Source organism: Suricata suricatta, chromosome 13 (assembly GCF_006229205.1).
Source record: "Suricata suricatta isolate VVHF042 chromosome 13, meerkat_22Aug2017_6uvM2_HiC, whole genome shotgun sequence".
Taxonomy (NCBI): domain Eukaryota; kingdom Metazoa; phylum Chordata; class Mammalia; order Carnivora; family Herpestidae; genus Suricata; species Suricata suricatta.
In genome coordinates, this window is record NC_043712.1 from 3,605,020 (window position 1) to 3,624,960 (window position 19,941).

Sequence of the window (19,941 nt, forward strand, 5' to 3'; positions counted from 1 at the left end):
GACCGCTAGCTCAGAGCCTGGAGCCTGCTTCCGGTTCTGTGTCTCCCTCTCTCTCTGACCCTCCCCCTCTCATACTCTATCTCTCTCTGTATCAAAAATAAATAAAACATTAAAAAATTTTTTTTAAACCATCCGTAAGTGCTTGTGAATATCTGTGCTTCCGCGTGATACTGGGGGGGTCCCTAGAGCACAGGGGTGGGGGCAAGGGGTTTGGGGGCTGCTGAGAGGCTCTGCAAAGCCCAGAGAGGAGGCAGGGGCAGCGATGCACAAACATCTGGCTCCTGGGCTGGGCGGGCCGAAGGCATCAGACCAGGTCCACCTCAGAGTTGGGGAGCTTGGTCCCAGCGGGGTCCTCCTGGAGCCAGGGAAGGGACTGTCGGCAAAGGGGTCCTGGGGACTTGGGAGGTCATGGAAATGTGCTGTATTTTCATTGAGTACCCAGGGGTATACATTTTTCTCAAGTAATCTTTACACCCAACATGGGGCTCGAACTCACGACCCTGAGATCAAGCGTTAGATGCTGTACCAACTGACCCCGCCTCCAGGTGTATAAATGTGTCAAAATTCATCAAATTTGTACATGCACCGTTTTGGTGTCTATAAATCACACCCAAATAAAGTTGTCTTAAAAGGAAAAAGGCAGGAGTCATAATGGAGGAAGGTCTTCGGGAAGGTCCTAGGGAGCCAAGGATGGCTTCTGAGCAAGAGGGGAGAGGAAGAGGCATACCGACAGCCACACATCCTATGAATGAGATCTCCGCTCCGCGTTCACGTGCTCATCCGTCCGTGTATCCACGAGACCCGCCCAGGAGCACTAACGGGCTCCAGCTAGCGGGCAGAGAGGGCATCCCCTCTCTGAAATGCGGGGGCACGACCGGCAGCAGAAACAAGGGTCATTGCCAAGCTCCCACTTCTGCCTGCGTCTTCAGTCCTTGGGACAGCAACTCTAGAGACAGTTACTGACATTCCCATTTCAAGACGGGACACCTGAGGCCCCGAGCTGTTCACTGTCTGGGCCAAGACCACACAGCTAGGGAGTCTGGCATTTGTGTGGGGAGCCTGTGGGCTCTGCCCCCTGCAGCCCCAAGAGCCAGTTGGAGCTCAGAGGAACTTCATTCAGCAAGGGCGTCGGAGGAGGAAATTCCTCTCTGAGCCTTTTTTTTTTTTTTTAAGAGAGAGAGAGTTGGGGAGAGGCAAAGAGAGAGAGAGAAAGAGAGAGAGAGGGAGAGAGAGAACTCCAAGCAGGCTCAGTGCTGTCAGCTTGGAGCCCAATGCAGGGCTCAAACCCACGAATTGTGAGATCATGACCCGAGCCGGATTCAAGAGTCTGATGCCCCCTCTCTGAGCTTTCTGATGGATCTTGGAGGATGAGCAGAAGGTGGCCAGGGTAGGGAAGCGAAGCAAGGTGGCTCTGGACAGAGGGGTCGGCGTGAACGGGGACAGGCAATCAGATCAGGCTGGCGCCGTGACCCCCAGTCCTGCCCTGGGCATCAGGAAATAACAATTCAGAAACACCTCCGGTTTTAATGAGCACCTACTACACCAGGCCCGCTGTTGAGCACTCCAGCTGCATTCCCGCTGAGTCCTCGGGACTCTGAGAGCAAGGAAGACGCAGAGCGACCAGGTGCCAGGACGAGAGGCCCCCCCATCCAGGTTCCCCGTCCAGGTTCCCCGGGCTCTAAAGAGTCTGCCTCCTTTACGGTTGGGCCATGTGCTCAGGGACCCCAAAGCGGGTCCACAGGATCCAGTTGTCACTGCCCGGTAACCTTTCCAGTGGCCTCGCCTCTGGTCCTGATCTGTGCCCAGGCGATAAGGTTGTGTTTTCCTACCCTTTGCCGCCCCGGAAGCACTTCCCTCTGGGCAGAGGAGGCCGGTGGGTCCTGAGCCTTGGTGGCCCTGTCCCCGGTGCCTCAGGCCTTCCCGGGCGGTCACGAGGACCCCCACTGCATCTGAGCGGTGACAAAAGGTTCACCCCTAACCCGGCAGGAACCTCTCAGAGAAGCTGCTCGCCGGCCTGACATTTTCGCCAACCACAAAACCGTGTCAAAACTGAGCCTAAGAAAGCGGAAAATGGGGAATAAAATGAAACAAAATCAGCCCCGCTCGGGGTGGGCCTATGAGAGACTTCGAATTAGTTCAATCCGCTCCATCTTCGCTGCTCCACGACTGATACTCCAGACCGGGGGTTGATCTCGGATGAAGGCACCGGGGAAGAGCGAGGGAAGTGGAAATTATCATTTGCAAACATTAGGCTGACACTTTGTGCAGGGGGGGGCACGGAGGGGCTGACAGCCCTGATTTGCCTGCCCGCTCCTCTCTGCCAAAGAGCGCTCTGTGGATTAGGGGCCCCTTTCATGGCAGCCCGTCTTCATCTTCGCGGCTCATTAAAACTTTGTGCAGCCCGAGAACTTGGAGGAAGACAGGAGCCGCGGCGCCTTCCGAGGGACTCTTCAGGTGCGTGTTTGCTGAAAGGTGTTGGAGAAGGGAGCCTTGGGTCTGACAAACCGGATCTTAGTACTGGCTCTCCGTTCACAGCGGGCTAAAATAATTGGTCATCAGTGACTACTAATTCGGTTTAGTAGCCAGAGGCAATTTTTTTTCTTCCTGGAAAATCAATGACAGCACGGAGGTCTGTTCAATGTGATTCGGCTCAAAACTGGTCGTTATTTGGCGCTTGATGCTTCCTTCAGTGGAGACAGCTATTTTGTTAAAATAAAATTAAAATCCGTCTCTAACGTGCGGTGTCTGCGGCTCCCAGGGGGCGGGGTGGCGCTGGCACTGGTGCCCGCACTGCCTCGAGGGCGCGAGGCAGACAGTGGCCTCCGGGATGGGCCGAGGCCGGGGCCGTCTGGAAGGTCTGCTTTGGGAGGAGGGAAAAGGCTGGCCCAGCTTCTGTCAGAGGCTCTAAATCAAAACCGAGGCCACCAGGGGCGCCGGCAGGGGCACCGTCGAAGGAGTCCGAGCTGGGGGTGTGCCCCCCACGGGGTCGCGCTCTGGCAGCGCACGTCTGGGCCGGGGGGGGGGGGGGGGGGGGGGGGGGGGGGGGGGGGGGGGGGGGGGGCCCCGCTTGCTCCTCCGCACCCCAGGCTTCCTGAAGGGGCTCGCGTCTGACAGCCAAGTGACTCCAGTGACCGTCTGCTGAGCACCTCGCTTGTCCTACAGCTGGATCACCGTTCTAACGAGTGATTCTGGCCAACCGTGCCTACGCGGTACCGCCGACACAGCTAAATCCCTCTCCCCTTTCCTTGGCTTTTAAATTATTTTTCAAATGTGTATTTATTTTGAGAGGCGGGGAGGGCAGAGAGGGAAGGAGAGAGGGAATCCCAAGCAGTCTCTGTGCTCAGCTCAGAGCCCGATGTGGTGCCTGAACCCACGGACTGGGAGATCAAGACCTGAGCTGAAATCAAGAGTCAGATGCTCCACCGACTGAGCCACCCAGTTCCCCTTTTTGCTTTTTTTTTTTAAATTAAAAATGTTATCGAGATGGTTGTAGGTCCACAAGCAGTTGTGCGAAATAAAACGGAGAGATCCCGTGTACCCTTACCCAGCTCCCTCCATGGTAACGTCTTACACACGGAAGGATGCGGTCACACCCAGGACATGGACGTGGAGATTCCCCACATTTCCTCGTGCTCTTCCGTGCATTTGTTCCCACGCCGTTTCCTCACACAGAGCGGCTCATGTCCCCACCACACGGCCAAGACAGGACACAGGTCCATCGCCCCAGATCCTTCCTGTCGCCCCTGAGAGCCATGGCTCCGCCCACGCCGCACCTCAGCCTGGGGACCGCGCCGTGTCGCCGTGTAGCCCTTATGAGAGCCCCACCAGAGACGCGCCCCATTTCACTGATAAAGAAACCGGTTGATGGGGAGCCTGGGTGGCTCCGTCGGTTAAGCATCTGACCCTTGGTTTGTCTCACGGTTTGTGGGTTTGAGCCCCGCGTTGGGCTCTGAACTGACAGTGCGGAGCCTGTTTGGGATTCTGTCTCTCTCTGTCTCCCCTTTCTCTCTGCCTTTCCCCTGCTCGCGCTCTCTCTCAAATTAACTTTAAAAATTTGTTTTAAATAAATAAAAGGAAAAAAAAAAGAAACTCGTTGATGAAGAACTAGTGTTAATGACCTTGAACTACTAGTGCAGCTGAGCGACACGAAATAGCCTGCTCAGGACCCGCATCTGAAGATCCTGCACCAACAAGGTTCAGACTCCAGGCCATGTGGCCCCAGACAGGCTTACTTTGGTCTGTAGTGTTGAAAAACTCTTTGCTATCAGTATGTATGTTTTTTTAAAAATCAGAACTCACGTAAAAATCCAAATGTCTGGGGGCGCCTGGGTGGCTTGGTCGGCATCCGACTTCAGCTCAGGTCACGATCTCACGGTTCATGGGTTCAAGCTCCACATCGGGCTCTGTGCTGACAGCTCGGAGCCTGGAGCCTGCTTCGGATTCTGTGTCTCCCTCTCTCTCTGCCTCTCCCCTGCTCACACTCTGTCTCTCCCTCTCAAAAAATGCATAAACATTAAAAAAAACTTTTTTAATCCAATGCTGGCCTTACTGAAAGCGGCATTAGAGTGTCTGGTAATGGGGACGCTGGGCTGGGCCCACGTTCCCGCGCATCAGCAGCTGGCTGGAGTGGCTGCCCTTGGACCAGGTGTGACACAGACCCCACCCTCCCCACCACAGGCCTGAAGGGAGAAGGCAGGGCCAGCCTGTCCCCGGGCCCAGGAGGCCAGGCACCGAGGCCCTAGACACTGTTAGGGACCCATGAACATGTTTTAATTTCTTTTAAAATGAGCACAGCCATACAATAGTTTTTAAATTATTATAATACTTTTTGTGTGTGGAGGAAGGGGTTCGTGAAGGCAAGCGTGCCCAGGGTCCTCCTCTGTCCCAGAGCCAGAGACAGGGTCTGGGCCATGCCTCACGGACTGTCTTACAATCCCGTGAGGACAGAGATCCGCAATCTTGCAGGCAAATAAGAATCACCCAGAGAGTTTATTCAGGGCACAGATGCCCAGGGGGCGTCTGGGGGGCTCAGTCGGCTAAGCGTCCCACTAGATCTCGGCTCAGGTCATGATCTCTCGGTTTGTGAGTTCGAACCCCACGTCAGGCGCTCCCTGGGATTTTTCTCTCTCTCTCTCCCTCCCTCTGTCTCTGCCCCTCCTTGTGCATGTTCTCTCTCTCTTTCTATAAACAAACAAATAAATAAACAATAAAAACCAACAAAGTACAGATGCCTGGCCCCCACCATCAGGCATTCTGACCCCCCAGGACTGGGGCCCAGACATCCGCACTTTAACACACGCGCAGTCCCACACCCCCCAGGGGATCCTGGTCTTCGTGGTCCCCAGTCCCCCTCTGGGCCCGTCCTGGGGACCCTCCAGCCCAGCACTGCCCAGGACAGAGGAGCTGGCGGTAGGCGTGAGCCCCGAGGGCACGCGGGGCGCCCACCTCCCTCCTCACCCACAGCTGCCTCCTTCTAATTGTCCCCCCTTGGCCCGAGGGCCTGTCTTTTCTAACTAGCTGGGAGCAAGGGCGGTAATTGAGGCGCAGCTCTCTCTCTCTCCCTCTCTCTGGCAGGACTCTTAGAGCTAATTAGAGAAGAGGACCTCTGGGCGGGTGGTTATTTTTTAATTGTTTGTGGATCCAACATAAAAGCTAATGACAGAGGCGGCAGGCTTAGTCAGTACACTCCTGGCCTCTAAATTTGTCTAAGAGGTCATTTGCAATTTGTTAACATTTTTCACAAGGGTGAAGTCAATTAGCAGTTTCCCCGCACAGGCGCCCAGAGGCGGCGGCTGCTGCAGGATGGGCAGAGGAGCCAGGACAGGCTTGCTGGAACCTTCTGTCAACCTTGGGGGCCTGCACTCGAAACTTGGGGGCTCCCCCCTGCGCACCTGCACCTGCACAGAGGGGCTATGGCTTGAGCCCCTCTGGGGAGAAAAGGCTCGGCGAAGCCAATGGACAGGAGAGCGGACGGCGTGCCTTCTAGGTCACTCTGGAGTCTGCCGTGCAGGGATCCCGGCATCTGGGGACAAAGTGAGCAGCAGATGGGCATCTGTGCCCCATGGGGGTGGGGGGCAGTGAGGGAGGCGCAGAGAGAGCCCGCATCTGGCGTAGGCTGAGGAGGGTCCCCCCACAGTCCAGCAGCTCTGCCAGCGGACGTGACCCTGAGGAATCTCTCACACGGGAAGCAAGAAGCCACCTGCATGTGCGGCGATGGGGGACAGACACCCCCGCCCAGCGGACCAGGGCGACGTTTGCAACGGTGTGGAGTGAAGAAAGCAAGTGGCCACGCAACGTGATTTATGTGTTTGAAGCCGCTTGAACTCATGCACATTATTGATGGACATCGAATGCTGTAGCAAAGACGGGGAAAGTCCAGAGGGAAAGCATGAGGATTCCAACCTCAGGATGCTCCTCTGGGGCCGGAGGGCAGGCTGTGGGGTGAGGGAGGGGTCAGAAGGCGCTTCAAGCTGTATTTGTTCTAGTTTATTATTTTTTTACTAAAATTTTTTAAATGTTTATTTATTTTTGAGAGAGAAAGAGAGCGCAAGCAGGGGAGGGGTGGGCAGAGGAGAGAGAAGGAGACACAGACTCTGAAGCAGCTCCAGGTTGTGAGCTGTCAGCACAGAGCTCGACGCGGGACTCAAACTCACGATCTCACGTGAGATCATGACCTGAGCTGAAGTCAGACACTTAACCGACTGAGCCACCCAGGCATCCTGAGTTCTATTTTATTTCTTTAATGATAATTAAAAAAAATTTTTTAATGTCTTTATTTTATTTTGAGAGAGAGACAGAGAGCGAGCAAGGGAGGGGCAGAGAGAGAGGGAGTCACAGAATCCGAAGCAGGTTCCAGGCTCTGAGCTGTCAGCACAGAGCCTGATGCAGGGCTTGAACCCACAGACTGTGAGATCATGACCTGAGCCAAAGTCGGACGCCCATCCAGCTGAGCCACACAGGTGCCCCTTTAATGATAATTTTAAAAAAACCCTCGGGTGCAAATACGGCCAGGCGGTTAAATTTGCTAAATCTGAGCGGCAGGTTCATGGAGTTGGTTATGAAGCATCTGAACTTTCCTGTGTCTTTGGAGTTTCCTAATAAACACAGAAAGGAGTGGTGAAACATTTGCTCCTCCGGGGAGCGCTGATACCTCTCATCTTATGGCTGATTAAAGGGCGCCTGGGGGGGGGGCTCAGTCGGTTACACATTTGACTGCGACTCTGGTCAAGACCACGGTTCATGGGTTCGAGCCCAGCGTCGGGCTCTGTGCTGACAGCTCGGAGCCTGGAGCCTGCTTCCGATTCTGTGTCCCCCTCTCTCTCTGCCCCTCCCCAGCTCGCTCTCTCTCTCTCTCTCTCAAAAATAAATAAATAAACAAACATTAACATCTTAGACTACTGTTTTATTTCCCATGAACCATGACGGGGAACACGGAAGAAGATTCCAGCAGCAACCACCCCCGGGCAATAATTCTAAAGGCGGTTTCCTCCAAGCGTCTGACTCTTGGTTTCGGCTCAGATCGTGAGCTCACAGTTTGTTCGAGCCCCACGTCCGGCTCTGCCCTGAGCGCGTGGAGGCTGCATGCGATCTCTCTCTCTCTCTCTCTCTCTCTCTCTCTCTCTCTCTCTCTCTCTCTCTCTCTCTCTCTCCCCCCCATCTCTGTCCCTCCCCTCCCTGGCACTCTCTCTCTCAAAATAAACAAACTTAAGAAAATAGTAGTAAAGGCAGTTTCCTCAGAACCCCATGGTGACCAAAAGGCGGGGCTTTCTGATTTTGTGGTAAGACGCCTTGATGAGCACAGTGGGGTGCATCGTGCCCCCCCCTCCAGATGTGTCCTCGTTCAAAGCCCCGGGACCCATGAATGTGACCTGATGTGGAAAAGGAGGCTTTGCAGAGGTCACTGGCTTTGAGGCCTTGAGGTCAGATCACCCTGGATTATTTGGGTGAGGCCGTAAATCCGGTGACACGTGTCGTCACACTGCATCCGGAGGCAGGCACGGAGCAGAGACTGGAGGGTGCGGCCACAAGCCAGGCGCACCCGGGGCCACCAGCAGCTGGCAGAGGCTCGGACCTAGACGCTTCGGAGGGAATGGGGCCGGTGACACCTTGAGTTCGGGTTTCTGGGCTCCACACGAGCAGAGAAGACTGTCGTTTTCAGCCACCAGGTGTGTGGTGAGTTGTCCCCGAAGCCTCAGGGCGCTGACAGCCGAGGCTCCGTGCCCGACAGGCCCGCGCCCGGGAAGGGTCCGCTGCCCTCACGTGTCGGCTGTTTCCACGTTGGGGATGGGTCACGATCCAGCCAATCAGTCTCTCTCATGCGGTAAGGCAATAAGCACTTATTGAGCACCTACTGAGTCCCAGGCCTGTGCTGGGCGCCGGGGACACCGCAGTGAGCAAGACCAGGCAGGGCCCCAAGTCCCCCCCGGGCCCTCTGCTCCGCCCACCCCGAAACATCGAGCGCCACATCCGAGGCTGCGTTAGGTTGTGTCCTGCTTTCTCTCCGTTTCCCAAACCCGCGGCGCCACGCTGGCACGGGCGGGCACCGCGTGACGGAAGTCACAGGACCCGTGAGGTCCAACACCGCTGTCCGGCCACGGGATCATGGGCAGGTGTCTCCACGCCTCAGTTTCCCCAGGTGTGGAAAGCAAGCCGCTACGAATAGGTCATAGGGAAGGTCACCTGAGCGCTGTGCCTGGAGCAGCCGTCCCCGCGCCCGGCCTGAGGGGCTCAGGGAACGGGAGCCCATATCTCGCTTTCTCGAACCTAATGCAGGCGCCCGGCTCTCTGGCGTGGATGCCCGCCTCCAGCTGGCTTCCAAAGGGAAAAGGACTGGGTTGGCCCCTGGGCATAACGTATTCAGGGACACGCTTACTCTGAATTTTTTTTTATTAAAAAAATTTTTTTTAATGTTTTTATTTTTGAGAGACAGAAAGAGAGAGCGCAAGCAGGGGAGGGTCAGAGAGAGAGGGAGACACAGAATCTGAAGAAGGGTTCCAGCTAGCTGTCAGCACAGAGCCCAAAGCGGGGCTGGAACCCATGAACCGTGAGATCATGACCTGAGCCAAAGCCGGACGCTCACCGACTGAGCCACCCAGGCGCCCCTGAATTTTTTTTAATGTTTTATTTATTTTTGAGAGACAGAGTGTGAGCAGGGGAGGGGCAGAGTGAGGGGGAGACACAGAATCCGAAGCAGGCTCCAGGCTCCAGGCTGTCCGCACACAGCCCGACGCGGGGCTCGAACCCACGAACCACGAGATCATGACCTGAGCCGACGTCCGACGCTTCGCCGACGGACCCCCCCAGGCGCCCCCGACTCTGAATTCGTTTGCTTGAGGGTCTTGCACAGAAACAGGTCAGGCCTGAAGCCTGGCTCTCGCCGCAGGGGGTGTTGGCCGGCTTTCCGCAGGGACCAGCTCCTCCGTGCCCCGTGTCCCAGCGGCCTCTGCATTGCGGGGAGGCAGAGGCGGGCGCGGCCCAGCGAGCCCTCGGACCGGCATCCTGGCTGGGACCGCGGGTGCCCAGCCCGCCCTCGCGCTTTGCCCACCGAGGCAGACAGGCGCGGCCCAGCTCTGGAAGAATCAAAAGCGGGAGTCGTGAGCCGGGGAGGCCCCGAGGGGGAGCGGCCCGCGGCCTCGTTAGCGCGCTGACCCTGGCACCGAGCCGCTCCTGATGGATGGGGTTCGGGAGGGCCAGGCCCCAGGGGAGCGCGGCCCTATCCATTATGGGCCCATCAGCGCCTCCCTGGGCCCTCCCTGCGCCGAATGCCGGGAGCCTCGGGCCGGGAATAAATCTCTGTCCGGGCCGCAGGAGAGCAGAGAGGGGAAAAAAAGGCAAAGCATGAAAAATGTCTCATTTCTGGCTCTGGCAACAAAGCCACCTGGGTGGGGGGAGTGAGCGGGAGTCTGGGGAGGTGGGAGAGGTATGGCAGGAGCAGTGGGCAGGGGTGCCAGAGAGGAAGGGGCGGGGGTGGGACCCCACACCTCCTCCAGCCACGTCTCCCCGCCTGGGCCTGTTTTCACAAAAGGCCTCAGGGTCAAGTCCATGACGCAGGCCGCCCCTGGGAAGGGGGTGGGGGACCCTCATCGGACATAGCTCCGCCAGGCAGCCATTTGGGGTGCCAGCCAACACCTCCGCCCAAGCCTGAGGGTCCTGGAGTAAACCGCCTGGACCCGAATCCCTGTGGTTCCAAGTCCACCTGGGACCTCTTGCGAAAGGACAGAAGCGGGCCCGGCCTCAGTTTCCTCGTGGGAAGATGGAGGGCCGGGCTGCAGGAGGAGCCCCTAGTTCCTCCGTGGGAGCCGGGTCCCCGGGAGTGCCGCCACCCCGCTGCCGGGGACCCTCCGGGACTCGGGCGGCCTTGCGGACGGCTCCCAGGTTGTGAAGTGATCCCCTCACTCGGGGTCTGGCTGTGCCCCCCGGAATCGCGCAGGCCGTGGGTAGGAGACGTCGCTCAGGCCCTGGCTCCGTCACCAACTGGCCGTGTGGCCTTGGGCAAGCGACTCTCTGTGCCTCAGTCTCCTCATCTATAAAATGGGGATAGCAGCCCCTACTTGACAGAGATGTAAGGATTTCGGGGACGCCCCAGTCAGCCGCTTAGCGAGGGTTCTGTGATGCCACACGCCGGGCCCGCTTCACTCTCTCAAGGCTCCGAGGAAAAAGCCCCTCCGCTGTCATTTTCCATCACGTTCGTACACAGAGGCCTCTGTCCCTCGTCCCACGCCCCACGCTGCAGTCTCTGGACACTTTGCTATTTGTAGGATGCCTCCCATTTGGTTTATTTATTTATTTTTATTTTTTCTTTTTAGAACTCTTTTTAATGTTTACTTATTTATATATTTTTAAATATAGTTTATTGTCAAGTTGGTTTCCATATAACACCCAGTGCTCTTCCCCACAAGGGCCCTCCTCCATGCCCATCACCCCTCTCCCTCTCCTCCTCCCCCTTCAGCCCTCAGTCTGTTCTCAGTATTCAAGAGTCTCTCGTGGTTTGCCTCCCTCCCTCTTCCCAGCTATTTTTCCTCTTCCCCTCCCCCATGGTCCTCTGTTAAGTTTCTCCTGTTAGACCTATGAGTGAAAACATATGGTATCTGACCTTCTCTGCCTGACTTATTTCACTTAGCATGACACCCTCAAGGTCCATCCACGTTGCTACAAATGGCCAGACTTCATTCTTTCTCATCGCCATGTAGTCCTCCATTGTATAGATAAACCACATCCTCTTGATCTTTCATCAGTTGATGGACGTTTAGGATGCCTCCCACTTTTTAACTTGATGCTACAAGTGTGACCTGAGCAGCAGAATAGAGTAGGAAGGTAACCTCCTTTGTTCTGGACTTGCTACCTCTACTAATGAGGCCACGGGACACATTCACTCTTTGAGGCAGCATGACCACCACACTGATTTGTAAGGTCAACCACCGGGGAACACGGCGGAGTCTGTTAAATGACACAGGACCCTGGCTTCACCACCCTCTCTCTGGTCTCAAATGGACTGGGAGTTCACTTTCAATTACTCTGTCTCAAAGCCTTCAAAAGTTCCGAACCATATTTCTCCTCAACGAGTACTTGCTGAGTGCCTACCAGGTACCTGGCTTTAATGACAACACTGACATTGTCCCTGGCCTCCAGGAGCCACCTGTCCGCCCAGAGCCCCTTGGCCAGCGGGACGTGCGGTTCAGGCTCCAGGGGGGTCTTTGCAAGATCCACAGGCTCCCCCTTGTGGTCAGTCCGTTTCATTCAGCTGGGTTTCGTGCCACCCATAATTCTGGAGCTGGTCTCCCCATTCAGAGACTGCCTTGCATCCCTGGAGCAGTCGTCTGGGAAGGGGCTTATTATTATTTTATAGGACTTTGGGTGGGCGGCTCGGATTTTGGCCGTCAGCTCCGGGAGAAACAAAATAACCCAGAGTGATTGATGGGCCCATTGTACATTTGTAAAATAAATCAGCTTGGCAGAAAGATTCAAAAAACCTGTCAGGCAGCAAACATTTTTTAACAGCCTGTAAAATTTCCTCCATCCTTCACATTTGTCAATGTCAGGCTGGAGACGTCTCTGAGAGCCGGCCCAGCCGCGCAGACAGAGGGTGGGCTGGGAGCGTCTCCTGCCGGTCTTGCCTTCCTCATTTCCCCCTGGTCCAGCCTAATTGGTGGACGAGCCGAGTGTCCCACCGAAGTCGCTCACTGCTGCCAGCTTCCCGTTCGGATTCCAAGGTGGCCGCTTGCTCCTGCGTTCATTTGGCGAGGATTCACCGCGGGCCTCTGCTGCAAGGCCGCTGTGGTCAGCCCCAGGGATACTGAGGGGAGCACAGCAGGCTTGGAGCATCCAGCGCAGTGAAGCTTCTAGAGGGCCCGTCGAGGAGTCTGTCTATCAGGACGTGGGGGAGGGGCGCGTCGAAACGAAAGCTCGCTGTGTCCAGATTCGGTGTAAGGCTTTAAGAAAAACCCAGACGCGAGGGCCGTCCACTCTTCCGGTACAGGGTACACATACATTCTGTCTCAGCCCCCGTCTGGTGCAGAGGAAACTCCCGTATCACCTCCATCCTCGTGTTTGTTAGGCAAGCGGATCACTGCCACACCGGCCGTCCCAAGGGCAGCGCAGCCAGGGACAGACCACTTCGCCTCTCTGACCCTCTGTCTCTTCTTCTGCCAGATGGGCATGTAGGGGTTACAACGTGGCCACTCGCTGAGCTGTTCGGAGCGATTTAAGGACGGAACACATCCCAGGAGGCTCAGGATGCCTGACACGTAATGATAGCAACCAAGTCTCATTGCCATTATTAGCTCAGAGCACGGGCCACCGACCTGGCGCACGTCACACCCAGACACGCGGGGGCTGTTTGCTTATTGACTGAGTGATGTACCCCCCTGCGAGCCTCCTTGCCTGGTGTGCGGCATGAGGCTCCCAGGCAGGACAGTGGTGGAGCCCTGAGCACCCGGAATCTTCCAGGAGTGCCGGCTGCTGCCGGGCTCTTGCTGCTCCTCCCCGCCCCGCCCCTCCCAGACTCCTCATAATGGACGGCGCTGGACCAATTAGGAGTAGTAACCATTGCGATGTGCCGGGGGGGGGGGGGGCATGGAAACATGTGCAAACACTTATTAAAATGCATCAATAATTAAGTGCTTCTTTAACAGTTACATTTCTGGCCTCCGGACATATCTGTTTATGGACCTTGGGTCACAGCGTGCTTGGAGATCCATGTGGCCCTACATGTGGGTAATAAGAATTTAAAATCTTTCTTGGACTCAGAGTCTGAGATTTGATGGTGCAGCAGCGGAGCGATACGGCCCAGGCTCCCTGCAGCTGCCCCAATCCTAGGGGGCTGGTCCTGAAAGCCGGCCAGCCTGACGGGGAACAAATCCGGCTTTGCCACCTTGCAGCCATAAGCGGGGCCCGGACACCCCCTTTCCTGGCCTGCGAAGCAAATGGCAGACTGAGGCATGACGCCTGCACAGGCTCGGTATCAGCTTTAGTGGTTACAAGCACAGAACGCCCACCACGTACACTCGGCTCAGGGCGGCTTCTGCTAGTGGTGGCCCCGACCTGTCAGAGGACAGAGAGGCAGCAGTTAGCTGAGGGGTCAGGACGACCGTCGACACCGGCAGCCGCAAACTCTGTGGCCACCGGGACCAGACAGACAGCAAAAATGGGAGAGGCCAGGCTGGGCGGGGAGGAGACGGACAGAAGGGTGCCGTGGGGTCTGTCCAAATGGGGACGCTGCCCCTCCGCTGCAGCCCCAGGTGCCTGACTGTGGACCCTGGGTGCTGGGCTTCTGATCTCTTATTTTGATTGTTGAAAGAGAGAGCGAGGGGAGGAGGGGCAGAGAGGGAGGGAGACAGAGAATCCCAGGCCGGCTCCAGGCTGTCAGCACAGAGCCCGACGCGGGGCTTGGTCTTGCGACCGTGAGATCATGACCTGAGTCAAAATCTGGGGTCAGACGCTTAACTGACTGAGCCACCCAGCACCCGTCCCCCACCTCCAGGCTTCTGACTTTTTAGGAGAAGCAGGAAATCCAGGCTCTTTTATATAAAATCCCTGGCTTTGTAAATGTGGCAACTCAGGAGGAGCCAGTGTGGTGGCTCAGTCGGTTCAGCGTCCGGCTTCAGCTCAGGTCATGATCTCACGGTTCGTGGGTTCAAGCCCCACATCCGGCTCTGTGCTGACAGCTCAGAACCTGGAGCCTGCTTCAGATTCTGTGTCTCCCTCTCTCTTTCTGACCCTCTCCCGCTCCCCCTCTGTCTCTCTCTAATAAAGAAAAATAAAATAAACATTAAAAAACATGTTTTAAAAATAAATGTGGCAACTCATTCACACTTTTTATCACGGCATGGGCCACACACCTCTGTGGGCTGACCTGGCCGCGGCCCCCGCTGGTGGCCGAGTGGCCGCGGGGGTACAGTTTCCCGGTTGTGGTTCGGGGCCACCACTTTCTTTTAGCCACACCAGCTCGTGGGCTGAAATGTACCTTTCCGATTTACTGACCATTTGTGCCACATCCCAAGCAGCTGCGTGGAAGGAAGGAGGTCATAATCCCAAACCGAGGTGTGGATCCCGTCTGGGGGGAGAGGCTGAGGGGGTGGGCGCCGGCCTCCACACCCCCGCAAACTACGCGGGGGGCAGGAGGAGTTGATTCTGGGCGACAGGAAGAATAGCGTCGGTCAGAGTTTCATCTCCCACGGTGGTGGCGCGCCCGTGAGCCTCCCCCGCTTAGAGAGAGCTTTCCGTGGACTCGGTCTGGGACGGGCCTTTATTGTTATTATTTTTAGCATATCCGGAGCCACGAGTACAAATGACACTCGTTTGTCTATTTATTTATTGGACCAAATCGCCCCCAACAACTCCTTGGGTAGTTGCGTGTAATCAGATTTGGTTTTTGGTTTTTTAACATGCTTTTAAAGTAAAGAAATAAATACAGTCGAGGCTTGTAAAGGGGGATCATTAGAAAATGGGCCTCGGCCCCATAACTTTAAAGTAATAGTCCCATTACGGAGAGGAGCGCCCGCCGCTGAGCGCCCCCTCCTGCGGCCGTGGGGCGGGGGGCCTGCACTCGCCCTGGGCGTCTCGGTAAAAGCTTTCCCAGCAGCCATTTAACCTCCATTTACGAAGAAATAAAGCAAAATTGATGCTGATTTGGGCCCTCTGTGGGGGATATTTTTGTTCCGTAAAAGCTCTTTTGCTTGCAATTTGCCGGGCCGCCCTGACACATGAGAAAGGGCCACTGTTGATAAAGATAAAGCTTTATGGCCCCGATATTTGCTGCTAACAGCAACCTAATGCAGCATTTTCATTTTTGCGCAATTAATGTTAAGGTCGGCTACGAAAATTGTCATTAAATACCATTTTAAAATCCATTCAATTTGCATATGCAAAGCCCATTTACCATCACACAGGATATAGCCCGCACTTCATCACGTCCCTACCCTCGAATTGTAGCCGTTTGATGGCAATTTAAGATTTTATATTGAAAGCCAGATGATAATGGATGTCCTTTCTGAGCCCAGCTGACTTAAGCTTTTCCACTGTACATGGAATAATGAAGCCCCAGGGCCGGAAACTGGGGCTGTGTGCAAGGAGGCCAGTGTGCCGGAAGGGGCACTGGACGGGGAGTCCTCCCACCTGGCTCTCCATCCGGCTCTGGTCTGGTCCCCACCTGCTGTGTGACCTTGGGCAAATCTCTTCACCTCTCTGCACGTCTGCTTCCTTGTTTTATTTATTTAATTTATTATTTTCATGAAGTAGGCTCTATACCCAATGTAGGGCTTGAACTTAGGACCCCGAGATCCAGAGTCACATGCTCCACCGACTGAACTAGCCAGGTGTCCCTGCTTTCTTCTTTTAATGATGGCTTTGAACCAGGTGACGTGTCTTCTGAAATTCTGTTTTTCAGTATAAGCACACCGGGTTGAGAACCCAGCTTAGGGAGGTCGGTCAAGTTCTCCCTGCCTAAACCTGGCAAGTCACCCCACCTGCCTCCCGCACCTACTTTTGGGGACAAGGAAGGGAAACTGACAGACCAAACGGAACCTGAGAGTCCCCCGCGGGCCAAGTTACAGCTCTAAGAACCTGCTTCCAGGTCAGGAAACAGAAGTCCTGGTGAGAAAACATCCCGGTGGCCACGGGCTGACTCCTGGCCACAGCTGCCCGGGGTCCCACGCCGTCTCCCAGACACTGGTGACCGGCCCGGACTAGCCCAGCGATCCGGCGCACAGTGGGGCTCTCTGTCCCTCTGCACTCCGGGCGGCCTTGGGGAACCTTGCCTTGGAGGCACTGACGTTAGGGCACAATTTCAAAGGTGGGGGAGGGCGGCGTGCTGACGGCTTGTTAATCGGGTCCAGAAATGACCTTCCAGTGGGTCTCTACGGTCACGTTCCACGTTTTGAGGGCTGCTGAATGGAAATGCATTTCAGGTGAGAGGTGGGCACGGCTGGGGCCACGGGAGGCTGGAGGCTGGGAGAGGTGCTGCGGGGACGATGCGGAGCTGAACGCGGAGAGTGAGCCGGCTCTACGAGGTGGGGCGGCGAGAAGAGGGGGGAGGGCGCGGGAGAGAACAGCGCTCCCCCTGCAGAACGCACGGCGGCATTTCTGTGAACACGAAGCTTGGGATCCCCACTCAGCAGCCCCACGGCGGGAGGACCCAGAAGAGCGGAAGGTGGGGGCTCCCGCAGATACCTGCCCACCCGCGCCCAGAGCTCCGCTCACGGTGCCCAAAGGTGGACACCAGCCAGATGTCCATCGACATCGATGGAGAAACGAAGTGCGGCGTATCCACACAGCGGGGTATTATTCAGCCCTGAGAAGGAAGGGAATCAGGACCCCCGCTATAGCGTGGATGACGCTGGGGGGCGTTAGTGAGTGAAACAAGCCAGAAACAAAAGAGCAGAGTTTGCACGATTCCATTTAGATGCGGCATCCACAGTAGTCAACCATGTAGAGATGGAACGCGGAACGGAGGGTGCTAAGAGCCGAGGGACGGGAGGAATTGGGAGACGCCCCAGAACGGGGACCGAGTCCAGCCCAGGAAGCAGAAAGAGCTCTGGAGACGCAGGGGGTGCTGGCTGCACAGTGAGGTGACCGTCCTTGATGCCACGGAGCTGCGCAGTTGATCTTGGGGCGCCTGGGGGCCAGTCGGTTAAGCATCTGACACTTGACTTCGGCTCAGGTCATGGTCTCACGGATTGTGAGTTCAAGCCCTGTGTAGGCACTGCCCTGGGAGCCTGGATCCTGCTTGGGATTCTCTTTCTCTCTCTATCACTGCCCCTCTCACCCCCCACCACTCATACTCATGCTCTCTCTCTCTCAAAATAAATAAAAACTTACAAGAGATAGTAAATCTTACAATAGAAAATAATTAGGAAAAATAAAAAATAAAGAAGGAAGCATCACCAATAATAATAAAATAACAACAGCAACCAAGTATGGCGGGAGAGCCCGAGGACGTCACCTACCCAGGCACAGTGGGATGGGGTTGGGAGAGAGGCCGGGGCCAGACTGTTGGTGGCACGGCCACATAGATGGACCAAGATACTGGCTTCTCGGTCACGGGCCTCTGGGTGGGGCTTGGCGGCCCAGGCCACTTGCTGCTAGCTGTGGGCACTTGTGTTTATTTGCGCAGTGCGAGGTATAAACACCAGCAATTTTTGTGTGGTGACACAGTGCGAGCTAGGAAGCCCTGCTACACAGAACATCTGTGGTTTTCGCTGCAGAGAGACGACAGAGAGAGAGAGGGAGACACACAATACAGAGCAGGCTCCAGGCCCCGAGCTGCCAGCACAGAGCCCGACGCGGGGCTCGAACCCCCGGACTGTGAGATCATGACCTGAGCTGAAGTCAGATGCTCCACCGGCTGAGCCCCCCAGGCGCCCCGCATCCTACTTTAGAGAATGTCCCGCATCCCAGAGTTGGGCCGTGGGTCAGGGTCTGCTGCTGAGCCTCTCCCTGCGACCAGGGTCTGTGAGATACACGACTGACCGGGCCTGGAGCGCCACCCGCTTCCCGGAGTTCCAAGTCACGGCGCCCATCGCTCCCCAGTGCAGTCACCTCTGAGTGCCCGCCGGCCCCACGGTGAGGGACACGGCCGAGCATGCGGGCCACTCACCGTGCCACGACCCCGAACGTCAGGTCTGGAGGGAGAGAGGGCGCCTCCTTCTTGGTGCGCTGGTCATCCTGGTCACTGATGCGGATGTCGTGGAGCTGGCGGTAGAGGAAGTTCTCCCGGGCGGTCACCAGGCCGGCTCTCACCGCCCCGCGGTTCATGGTGATGTAGTCCCGGGTCAGCTCCTGGGGGCGTGTGGGCTGCTGCCTAAACACGTTCCAGTGCCCGATGGCTGAGGGCGGGGAGGGACAGAACGGGGTGCGGTGGTCGGGGGGGGGGGCGGGTAAAGCAATCCCCTGACCGAGAAGAAGCTGGGGCACGCACGCCTCCCGTTACCCCAGAGCCTGCTGGGAGGGAGGGGTCGGGGTTCCCGGAGATTCCGGGCGGTGCCCCGGCATCCTTGTAGAGCCGGCTTCACCCGGCCGTTACCTCCTCGGGGCCATCGGAGGGCTGGTCCTGAGCCCCTTCTGTGCTCAAAGCTCCAACGGGGCAGGGCTCAGCCTCTTGTCTGGGGACCAGGTTCCCCACCGGCTGGGGCCCAGGCTGTCTCCCTGACAGCTTAGCCGGGGACCTACCTGGACCTCCCCGTCTCGGCCACGCCCAGACTGTGGCTTCCACCAGAATCAGGCCGCAGGGCAGACCCCGTGACTGCGGCTCTCTCCCAGCCGCCAAGGGGCCGGCCTGGGTTGAGAGCTCCTGCCCCTGCCCGCCCGGCGGGGCTCCGAAGCACGCCTGCTCACCTGCGGGGACCCCTCCATCCAGCCCCCGGGTGTAGAGTCCGTAATTGAAATCGATTCCAGGCAGAGTGCCACTTTGTTCTCGGGACTTCCCAAGTTCGGCCTGGAGGGGCAAGACGGAGCCAAGGTGAGGGGAGCGAATCTCGCACAGACCACAGGTGCCATGTTCAGCGACAGGAATTGATGGGATGCGCCCAGGCCCTGAGCGTGACCTCAGGGCTCCTGGGGCGCGGGATGGTAGAGCCCTCCCTGAGGGAGCGCCCAGGGCGCTGGGCATCGAGACACAACTCGAAAAGCCTGCCTGGTGTGCTCGTGATGAGGGACAGTGAGCGGGGTCAGGAGGCCTGTGCAATGGGAGGGGCGCGCGGCAGGCCCCGCCCTGGGCGGCTGCGCTGGGGTCCAGCCTGGCCGGCGCCCGAAGTGAGTGCCCCCTGCAGATACGCCTGGAGGCCTGGTTCGCAGAGGTTCTCCCGGGGCCCCTGCTCACGTACGGGCCGCCTCGCCCCCACCCCCGACCCCATTCCTATCCAGGATGGCTAGCATCATTGTCACGGCCGCCTGTGAGGATGTCGGTGCTCCCTGAGTCCTCACCTGCCGTGGGGGATGGTAACAAGCCCACCGGCACCTCCCGGAGGCTGGACAGAAGGGGGTCTTAGGGACAGACTGCTCTGTTACCAACCACGTGACTCCCCCATTCTAGAGACCGCTAGAAAGGTTCCTGGGACCCACAGCCCGTAAGGGGTAGGCTGGGTTCACAGGCCTCCAGCCGGGGCTCTAAGTCATCAGGTTCCATGGCCTCTCTTGGGGCGCCTGGGTGGCTCAGTTGGCTAAGCATCTGCCTTTGGCTCAGGTCATCATCGCATGGTCTCACGGTTTGTGAGTTCGAGCCCTGTGTCGGCATCTCTGCTGTCAGCACAGAGCCCACTTCAGATTCTCTGTCTTTCCCTGGTCCTACCCTGCTCATGCTCTCTCTCTCTCTGTCAAATGTAAATAAACTTTAAAAAAAGATTACACAGCCTCTCTTTCAAGTAGCATTGGCCTAAGGTCAGAGGTCCTGTCCTGTCCAGTGCTTAGAACATCTTCTGCTGCTTCAGTGAGCCCTTGCTGAGTTCTGAC

General features: G+C 57.0%; 1 protein-coding gene across 3 annotated transcripts in view; it reads right to left on the reverse strand.

Moving 5' to 3' along the window:
* CFAP77 (cilia and flagella associated protein 77) overlaps positions 1-19,941 on the reverse strand; it is a 129,868-nt gene that overhangs the window by 36,849 nt on the left and 73,078 nt on the right. For all 3 annotated transcript variants that reach the window (XR_003902124.1, XR_003902125.1, XM_029921040.1), the window contains exons 2-3: positions 18,829-18,928; positions 18,092-18,320 (exon numbers count right to left, since the gene is read on the reverse strand). Coding sequence is in view for 1 of the 3 variants with exons in the window: in XM_029921040.1 (XP_029776900.1) it covers positions 18,092-18,320; positions 18,829-18,928 (329 nt within the window). In the remaining 2 variants the exon portion in view is untranslated. The remainder of the gene's footprint in view (positions 1-18,091; positions 18,321-18,828; positions 18,929-19,941) is intronic.